We start from the raw sequence: 10,133 nt of genomic DNA, 5'->3' as shown, positions 1-10,133 counted from the left end.
CGCCGGGTCCGGCCGCCCCGGCGGTCGCTGCTCGACCCCGGCGGCCACCGCCCCCCGGCGGCCTGCCCGCGGTACGCGGGCCGAGTCGCCCTCGCCCCGGGCCCCTCCGCCCTTCCGGGACCGCGCGGGACAGTTCGCATCGGCTGCTCGGGCCAACGATGCCGGTCTCCGGGAGCGGCTCCAGCAGAGCAGCCTCCCCGCGGCCGTGCCGGCCGCCAGCCGCAGGGCTGGCAGGGAACGCCCGGGGGGCGCCACAGCCGAGCACGGCCCCGCCCGCTGGGAGCGACGCACGCCCCGTCGCCCCCCCACGCCCACCCAGCAAGGGAGCCCCGCCAGCCCGCCCCCGCCGCCGGCCCGCCCCCGCCGCCGGCGGAAACGCGTCCATCGCGCGGCGGAAGGGGCGGTGCTGGGGGCAGCCGCGTGCGGGCGGGCGGGCGGAAGTGGCGGCCGGTGCGCGGAGGTGCTTCCGGTAGAGCGGGGGCTGCGTCGGGAGCTGGCGGCGGCGGTGACGGCGACGGGGACGATCGCGGAGCGCCGCAGCCATGGTGAGCCGGGCGCGCGCGGCGCGGGGGGCGGTGGGCCCCGGCCCCGGCCCCGGCCCCGGCCCCGGCCCGCCACCGCGCTCCGCGTAACGGCGGTCTCTTGCAGACGGTGGGAAAGAGCAGCAAGATGCTGCAGCACATCGACTACCGCATGCGGTGCATCCTGCAGGACGGCCGCGTCTTCATCGGCACCTTCAAGGCCTTCGACAAGCACATGAACCTCATTCTCTGCGACTGTGACGAGTTTCGCAAGATCAAGTGAGCGGCAGCCTCGCGCCGGGTGGCGGGAGCGGCGAGCGGAGCCCCGGGCGGCGCCTCGAGAGCCCCTCACCGCGCTGCTGCGGCGGGGGCCCGCCCGGCGGGGCCGCTCCGAACGGCGGGGGTCGGCCGCGGCGCGCCTCTGCGTACATACCACCCTGCGCGAGTCTCGCTTCCCAAATCCCGCTGCCGCTGGGGCCTAACTGGCAATGTTTGGTTCTTACTGTCCTGTCCAAAGCGCTCGTTTCTGTTTCAGTTCTTCCTAACCAAAACGTACCCTTATGTGATGCCATTGTAGTCAGTGTAACAACTAAGCATCATGGAAAAGCTCATGGAGAAAATATGCATCTTTTGTTTGGATTTCTCTATGTGCGGGGCATGTAAAATATAGCTTCTCTATAGCTTGGGGCATGTAAAAACACTTTTTTTTTTACAGTAGGTTCTCAGCTCTGGAATAGTCAAGTCATATCTTCAGTTGCAACTTTAAAGAACAATGTGGATTTTTTTTCTTTGTCTTGTAATGTTTTCTTTTTGTTTTCTCCTTAGACCTAAGAATTCAAAGCAGCCAGAGCGGGAAGAGAAACGAGTCCTTGGTCTCGTGTTGCTGCGAGGAGAAAACCTGGTGTCCATGACAGTTGAAGGGCCACCTCCAAAAGATGTAAGGAGAATGAGCGTAGATCTAAGGAGAAAGGGAAGGGATGTCTGATAACTTTGTCTTCTTGCAGGAGACTGCTGCTACACCATTGTCCTAGATTTCTAGACACTGTCGTGACTCGAGGTGCAGCAAATTTCACTGCAGGAAGTTCTAGACTATTCACTGCCTCAGGCATTCACTGGACAGAGGAGGACTGTTGGGATTCCTAAGACCTGAGTATTTTTGTTTTGATAATTTTTTTTTGCGGGGGGGGGGGGCGGTATCTGTTTTCAGACTGGAATTGCCCGTGTGCCTCTTGCTGGAGCTGCTGGAGGACCTGGAGTTGGGAGAGCAGCAGGGAGGGGAGTACCAGCTGGTGCACCCATGCCCCAGGCTCCAGCAGGGTTAGCTGGCCCTGTCAGAGGAGTGGGAGGACCGTCCCAACAGGTGAGATGCTGTGGCCTGTTAAAAAAGATCTATCCAGTATTTTCTAGGGTGGTGTTTGCTTTTTGGTGCTAATGTGATGGAAAAAAATGGTGGAGTGAAAGAACTGCATGCAGTCTTAGCTTCTGGTACCAGGGTGCTTGAGGTTGCTTCTTTTTTTGTGTTTTTTTTTTTTTTGCTAGATCCTCCTAGGAACTCTGTATTTTATCTGGTAAAAGAAAATGCTTGAAAAGTACAGCTTCCTGCACAGAATTCAAGTGGTATTAAGGGACTTGTACTATAGGTTTGGGGCATTATTTAAAATGTTAAGGATGGGCAGGGATAATTTTCTGAAGGAATAAGAATGTAAGTTCTGCTTATTGTCTAGTTAGGCATGTAAAGCAGATACGGTGTTTCTCTGTGAACTTCTTTATGTTGTTGACAGGTGATGACACCTCAGGGCCGTGGAACAGTTGCAGCTGCTGCAGCAGCAGCCACTGCTAGCATAGCAGGAGCCCCCACCCAGTACACACCAGGGCGTGGAGGTCCTCCTCCACCCATGAGCAGAGGAGCACCTCCTCCAGGTAGGAATTACTCTGTAGAGTGAGGCAGCAAGAAGTCTTTATTATTATGTGGCTAGATCGGTGATGAAGAGCTGGTATTAAGGAAGATTATTCTGATATCCAGCTGGTGCCTAAATATCCAGCTGACTATACATATACTTGCTCTTTTTCTGGCTTAAGGAATGATGGGACCTCCTCCAGGCATGAGACCACCTATGGGCCCACCCATGGGAATGCCACCTGGCCGAGGTGCTCCGATGGGAATGCCACCACCAGGCATGAGACCACCACCCCCAGGAATGAGAGGTTAGTGGAAGCTATCTTAAATGCCTAGAAGCTATAAGAAGCTGTAGCATAAATGAAAACATTTAAAGAGCAATACACTTTAGTGGCTCCCTAGGTTTGCTAGTTGTCAGTAAATGTATCCATGTTGAAAGAGGATCCCAAGCCCAAGCTGGGAATGGGGAAAAAGGCCGTCTTGGTTTCACTTTGCTTCCTCTGTCCTCTTTGAAATTCAAGTTGAATATTCAATTCTTTCCTTTATTCTCAGGACCCCCTCCACCTGGCATGCGTCCACCAAGGCCGTAAGATACTCTCTAATGTACCTTTAAACTGTGAGAAGACTGATTAAGGGAATATACTGAGCAGTACCATTTGTTTCAACTTTGCTATGTATTATTTTCTATTTACTGCTTGTGAAGGTTGCCCTTTTTAATAAAGTTGGAAAACCCTATAGTTTGTCCTATAGTTTGTCACTGCTGTGCTGGTCTCTTTCAGGAGTGCAAGGGTTACCTTTCACTTCTGTAATTTGGTCATACCAAAAGCTCAATTCCTATAGCTAACTAAGCTGTGAACAGTTTTTCTGGCTCACTTAAATCTATGCTGACCTGTGTCCTTCATAGGAATTAAGGCATATTAAATAAATCTAGCAATTGGTATGGCTAGCGGAGCTAAGTAACAATAAAAGTTTAACATTTCTGCAAAATTAGAAGTTACTAATCAGAATTTGTGGTTTATTTCAGTGGTTATGTGGTTTATTCAGTGGAGTAAGTATAATGCTATTTCTATGATTAATAGTGATCTGTTAAGATGATGGTTTTTAGCCTGCGCCATCTTTTTATTGTACTGGCTGCTGAAGGTGTTTTTACACAGGCTATTCAACCAGGTATTAATGAACATCCCGAAGCTATTCCAGAACTTGATGAAAATCTATACAATTTTACTGAAGATGCTTTCTCATAGCAAGTACAAGGAAATCCAGACCCTGGAGAGAGTGCATCTGAAGTATCTGGATTGCCCAAGTTATCCATTTAGCAAAACAGTTCTTACTTCCTCTTGTACCTGGAAAAGAAGATTCCCTGAGGTCATATTCCACCAGCTTAACTATAAATGGTAAATAAGGAACAGCAATGACAATGCTCTCCCACAACAAAACCTAGAAACATGCTATTAAAAGCAGTATCCTTTATTTCTCCCAGCAACAGCCCCTTTGGTAGCAGATTAAGCTGCTGTAGAAGAACCAAACCTTTAGCAAGGTCCCTTAAATAACTGCAGTAAAAGGAAAGCAGGAAAAAAAATTAAGAAGGGAGCTATACCTGGATTTGGATTTGAAGTTTCCTCCTTTCCTACGACAGGGCATACCCAAGCGTTTCCGATCCTCAAATGATGGGCTAGTACAGAGAGTGGGGGGAAAAGAAAGCAGCAAGAGTCACTGATTTGGATCAATGGCACAGGTACTTCTTGAAAGACACCCTTCTCAGCTCTGCAAATGATGCAACTATAATTTTCCCCAGTATCAAGCGAAGTATCCCTGAGAAAGTCCAGAGATACAAAAGAACTGTTAAAGTCTAGACTAACACATTGCTGCTAAGACTTATTACCCTGCACGATACTGCTTCAGAGCCTTCCTGCTTGTGTTGGTAAGCTCTTCGTCAAATACAGACAGTTTTTTCTTCTGCTTGGGGCCTAGTACAAAGAGATAATAATAGTAAGAACACTGGCAGTAAAGAGAAGACTAGAGCATCATCATTTTTACTGAAGACCAATAATACTGACCACAATAATTAGCATGACAATCAGGAAAAGTGATGTCTCCTCTCTGCAAATGTGTTCCCTGGCCAACACCAGTGGCCATTCCTTCTAACTTGGTATTTCCCACTATGCAGATTACTTTACTTCACTCTTATGTAAGAAAATAAATGATATAAGGTAGGTCAGCTGTAAAAAAAGTATTTTCTCCACCTGCTGGTACTGCTGCTGGTTCCTCTTCTGGCAAGGCTCGGGCTCGCTTTGCTCGCCGATTCCTTTTTGCCAGCCGCTCAGCATACATTTGAGATTTCAAGATTTCAAATTGTGACCTCTCCTCTGGCTGGAAGGTAATAAAATGCAAGTTTACAGTAATGGGAGGTTTTGCTGAGGAAAAAAACAGGGCAATTCACTCTGGGATCCCACTTATCCGTAAATATACTCACTGTCATTTGGACTTTTCTCTGGGTGTCCTGCATAAATTTCTTCCTTTTTTTTTTGCCTCGTAATGCCAGGTCAAACTCCTGCAGGGCTTTAGCCACTAGAGAGAGAAAAACACGGAATAAAGAACCTCTTGAAGTACAGAGCACAGTCCAGTTGCACCTATGGAATTTAACATGACTAGCAGTGCCATGACTCACGCTTTTCTTTCTTCCTCTCCTCACGGGTCTGAAACCAGCTCCGCTCCAAACTCCCATTCATAGTTTCTTCTTTTCCTACCTCTAATTGCTTCTTTGCCCTATTGATCTGAGGCAATTCAGGCAAGAAGTAAGCTCATGGTTATCAAGGAATATGTACGTCTTCCAAGGAAGATGTACATCTTCCAAGGAACATGCATTTCCCAGCTAAAGTACACTAGGGTAGTCTCCTTATACACTATATCTACTCCAGATTAACATCCTAAAGAAATCTTACCTGAGCCTCTGACTGCTGCATCTCACGTTCCTCACGCTCCAAGCACAGAACTGCATACACATCTTTCTCTAGATTCTCGATCCTCTCACGAAATTTTAGTATGACGTCTGAAAAAGATCCATTGTGAATAACATCAGAAGCAGCCCATGCAAGGTCTGCTTTATTATTCGGCACCTCTTTTAGTAGCCCTTCTCTGTACAGTGACCTTCCCTGCCTGCTGCTCTCCTTTTTACCTCAGTGAAGTGCATACCTTGGGGGAGAATTCTGGCTTTCACTGGTGTTTTGGCAGACTTCACAATATCCTTCAGCATCTTGCGCTCTTCCTCACCCACAAGTGAAACTGAACGACCAGCCCTGCCTGCTCTTGCTGTTCGACCCACTCGATGAACATAGTGTTTGGTGGTATTGGGCATGGTGAAATTGATTACCTAGAAAATAAAGCGTTAGTAGGGTAACTACATTAAAGGACTCATTAAAGAGATCAACAGCGTAAATACTCACTGTTTTTACACCTTCAATGTCAAGGCCTCGTGCAGCCACATCTGTAGCTACCAAAATATCAATCTGCTCATCTTTAAAACGCCTGAGCAAAGATAGCAAGTATATTAGCAATGAATACAGAAATTCACTTCTGCCCTAAAACTTCCAACTTCTATTTTTATCCCGTGATGGCTGACTAAGCCTGGTAATACCTGAGTGCCTCCAGCCGCTGTGCCTGAGAGAGATTTCCATGAAGCTCCCCAACCCGTAAACCCATCAACCCAAGCAGGATGTGCATACGGTGAGCTTGCTTCTTTGTCTGGGTGAAAAGCATCACATGATCCGTGAAGGTCCGTGTCAGTAGAGCTGAAAGAAAGTCCTCTCAGCAGCCTGCTTCGCAGTCACTTACTGATTCCATCTTTTCCTTCCTCATCACTCACCTGATACAATGGCCTCACGGTCCCCCTCTCGGTTGGGTCTGATCCGGATAAATTCCTGCCTCAGGAAAGGGGCAACATCTGTATTGCTGTTCACAAAAATTCGTGTCGGATTTTTCAGGGAAACTGAAGCCAAATCTTTCACCTACCAAAACAGGTTAATAAAAAGAAGTCCACATACTTTCTGGTAAAAGATTTAATAAACAACTATCTATTAAACCGTCTGCCTGAATGTGCTTCCCAGCAGCCTGTTTTACCTCCTCTGTCATTGTGGCAGAGAAAAGCATTGTTTGGCGGTGGTTGGAGCATAACCTGATTATTTCCTTCATCTGTTCCTCAAAGTACTCATCCAGCATCCTACACAGGAGAAACACAGCAAGATGAGGCAGCTTTATCTAGTTCTAGCTAAGAACCATTACATAAGGCAGAGCAACAAAGATTGCCCTACGCTGGGAAATGGAGAGGAGGCAGCTGCCACCCCATTTTTCACTGCTGTTCTGCCTAGTTTACCTGTCTGCCTCATCCAAAATGAGCACCTCTACACTGGTCAGATGGAAGGAAGGGCAGTTGTGGAGATGATCAATTAGTCGTCCAGGAGTTGCAATAAGAATGTCTGGCCCAGAGCGCAGAGCTGCTTCCTGAGTCTTCACATCTAGGCCACCTGAAAGAGAGCAAACACAGGCTGCTGACTTCCTGAGCAGGTTGCAACAAAGTACACATTTCCAAACTGCCAGAGGAATGGGAAACAATGCAGATTAATACCACACTCAGAATTAGAAATGACCCTACCTTTCCCTTTTAATTAAAAAAGAAAAAAAAAAAAAGCATACTACATAGCATTGGAAAGTAAGATTTTAAACTATGAGCACACCTACTAAAAGCACGTCTGCAATAATTCTAAGTATCCAGGTTTAGAACACAGGATTTCCAGTTCTGTATAGTGTTTACAGTGACCTGTGCAATTCACATAAGCAACTTAATACACACCTACAGCAAGGCAAGTTGTGACACTGCTGAATTGTGCCAGCTGTTTTGTAACAGAGTGCACCTGAATACCCAGTTCTCGTGTTGGCACTAGAACCAACACCCGTGTAACTGGAGCTTGACGAGGTTTGTATATCAGGCGCTCAAGTACCGGCAAGATGAAGGCAGCTGTTTTACCTATGAAAGAAAATTAAGATGAATTATCAAGAATTACCAATTATTGTGAATACTCTGAACTCTCCATGTTCTGTATGCCCTGCTCTAGTCCCTACCTGTCCCAGTGGCAGCACAGGCACAAATATCCTTCCCCAGAAGACCCACAGGGATACAAGCCTTCTGAATTGGAGTTGGTTGCTTGAAACCAAGAGCTGTGATTGCCTTCAAAGAAGATAAAGCAGTTAAACACTGTCTCTACTCAGCTCTGTCGAGGCCACACCTGGAGCGCCGTGTCAATTCTAGGACCTCCAGTACAAGAGAGATATGAACATACTGGAAAGAGTTCAACAAAGGGCCACAAAAATGATGAAAGGACTGGAGCATCTCGTATGAGTAAAGGCTGAAAGAGTACTCAAGGAGATCTTATCAATGTATCACCTGAAGCGAGCACATAAAGAAGACTGAGCCAGACTCTTTTCAGTGGTGCCCACTGACAGGACAAAAAGGCAACAGGAGCAAACTGAAAGACAGGAGGTTCTGCCTGAACACCAGGAAACATTTTTTAATGTGGTGGTGACTGACCGCTGCAACAAGTTGCCCAGAAGAGCCTGTGGAGTCTCCATACTTGGTGATATTTAAGTTATTTGGACATGGTCCTGGGCAACCTGCTCTAGGTGTCCTTGCTTAAGATGAGAGGGTTGGACAAGACAACCTCCAAAGGTCCCTTTTGAAGTCAGATGTTTTATGATTTTGCTACAAGTCTCACTCAAGACAACATTTACATATATTGCAAATCAAAGAATGTTTTCTGTTATTTGGAAAAAAAGAACTCCTAAAGGGCTATCACACCCCCATCCCCAATTTCTTTTTCAGAGAGGCTGCAAAGAGAGAAGGAATTTGATGGTTCTGAGTGGTAGAGGGGAGGCTGTCCAACATTCTTCACAATAACATAGGTAGTAACCAAACTAAATAAATACCTTTAGCAAAGGTCGTGAAAGATTCATGTCCTGGAATGACAAGTTAATCATCATATTGAGAGGCATCTTCAAAAAAGCTCTCTGCTTCCTAGAAACAGCAACAACAAAACCAGAATGCTATAGACAGCAACACAGCAGGTGACCAAAGGGCTCTGGGATATTCTATGACCTACAGTTTGTTAACCAAACTCAAATGCCTCCAGAAATAATACTGGAGAATGACCTAGTGTCATTCTCTCCAACGCTTACTGCTTTTCCTCCAGTTTTTGATCTCCTTCTCTCCTTCACTTTAACTGTGTCTGCAGAGAAAAAGAAACATGACAGGAATTAATAAGCACAGCTAAATACATAACAAGATATAGCATGTACCCTCATCTTGTACTTTTTTGCTCTTAATGAGGTATTGACGGAAAAGCCTCAGAAACAAATATAGGCAAGGAGATCTCCTTCCTCAATGATCACTCCAAATAAAATACCACTGCTACCATTCAAAATAAATTTGACCAAAGTCAGAAGAACATCACAGAGGCCTGCAGACAAGACAACACGAAGTAAGAAATTCTTGTCCACACACACCAAGACTTCACTAAAGACTTTAAAAACTAACGACTTTTCTCCAGTCAACAGTCTGTCACATTCTCACTTCCGACCATCTTTCTATGTACTACTAGTACCTGCTTTTGTGAGGATAGTTTCATCATCCAATGAATACTGGGACTCCACATCTTCTTCTTCCCTACTGAAATCCTCACTCTCTGTTGTTTTGGATTGATCATCCCCAGTCTCTGCATCACCGTCTTTCACTTTTGCTTGTTTAGTTTCTCTTTCCTGTGCCGAAATACAAAGCAGTTTAGAAGAACTTCAATTCTTTGTTCGCTTTCTTTGGTTTGTTATGAGCCCACTCACAGACCCAGGGTTTTTGCATAACCTTAAGCGTTAATAATTCTACATTCTCATCACTACAGCAACGTATGATGTGTGGCTGAAAACCCAGCTGAGTTATTAAGCTCCAACTTGAGCACTGTAACTCTGGTTGCTTCCAGAGCCTACGCCTCTGAAAAGGACACAGTAGACGACCAAACCAAGCCTTTACATTAATAAGAATCACTAGGAGAAAGGCCCTGACCTGGAACTTCCTTTTTTGTCTCACTTTCTCAATCTTCTCGTCCAGCGTCGTAGCTGATCTCTAGACAGGAAAACGAAAGGAGCTGTAAGAGAAGCCCGGAAGAACACAACAATGTGACTGCGGGCACTGCAGCCCCAGGACCGGCCGCTGGGCCTCACCTTGCCACGAAGTTGGCGCAGAGCTGACGCCCAGGTACCTTCCCCACCGGCCTCCACCTCGCCAAAGACGAAAGCAGCACTGAAGTCTCCTCCCGCGGAGGCCCGCCGCCCGGGGCCAAGAGCCACGCGCGGCCCCTACAACAACAGCCGTGAGCGACGACCGCGGGACGGCCAGGCCGAAGCGAAGCGGCCCTGCCCCTGCTCTCAGCCCCTTGCGATCCAGCCCGGCCCGATCCAACTCGCCGCGGCCCCGCCCTGTCCCTGCGCCGGCCCAGCCCGGCCAGCACCCACCTCTTCGTCCTCGGAGTCCTCGGACTCGGGGTCCTCGGGCCCCTCATCCCCCTCCGCGATGGTGCCCACCAGGCCCAGGCTCTGCAGCATGGCCACCACCGCCCCCACCGGTCGCGCGGCGCCACGTGGTTCGGCAGCAGCGCGTGCGCGGAGCCGGCCCAACC

General features: G+C 47.8%; 2 protein-coding genes across 2 annotated transcripts; one reads left to right on the top strand and one right to left on the bottom strand.

Annotated features, from left to right (window-relative positions):
- Window positions 1-381: 381 nt before the first annotated feature.
- SNRPB (small nuclear ribonucleoprotein polypeptides B and B1) lies at window positions 382-3,153 on the top strand. Its single transcript, XM_035567228.2, has 7 exons — window positions 382-545; window positions 649-800; window positions 1,347-1,458; window positions 1,729-1,881; window positions 2,303-2,441; window positions 2,601-2,726; window positions 2,971-3,153. The coding sequence occupies exons 1-7, from the start codon at window positions 543-545 to the stop codon at window positions 3,006-3,008; spliced, it is 723 nt and encodes a 240-aa protein (XP_035423121.1). The 5' UTR covers window positions 382-542; the 3' UTR covers window positions 3,009-3,153.
- Window positions 3,154-3,405: 252 nt separating this feature from the next.
- DDX27 (DEAD-box helicase 27) lies at window positions 3,406-10,124 on the bottom strand. The gene is given in 22 exon segments (XM_035567227.2): window positions 3,406-3,761; window positions 4,016-4,090; window positions 4,301-4,385; window positions 4,662-4,788; window positions 4,892-4,986; window positions 5,087-5,192; window positions 5,361-5,467; window positions 5,611-5,788; window positions 5,862-5,943; window positions 6,053-6,206; window positions 6,281-6,422; window positions 6,535-6,634; window positions 6,788-6,938; window positions 7,265-7,438; window positions 7,534-7,639; window positions 8,395-8,439; window positions 8,441-8,482; window positions 8,644-8,693; window positions 9,069-9,222; window positions 9,521-9,580; window positions 9,679-9,813; window positions 9,970-10,124. Coding segments are annotated over 22 exon segments (2,274 nt in total). The 5' UTR covers window positions 10,060-10,124; the 3' UTR covers window positions 3,406-3,745.
- Window positions 10,125-10,133: the final 9 nt, after the last annotated feature.

Source organism: Cygnus atratus, chromosome 16, assembly GCF_013377495.2.
Source record: "Cygnus atratus isolate AKBS03 ecotype Queensland, Australia chromosome 16, CAtr_DNAZoo_HiC_assembly, whole genome shotgun sequence".
In the NCBI taxonomy this organism is placed as follows: domain Eukaryota; kingdom Metazoa; phylum Chordata; class Aves; order Anseriformes; family Anatidae; genus Cygnus; species Cygnus atratus.
This window is presented reverse-complemented; position numbering and strand designations above follow the sequence as displayed.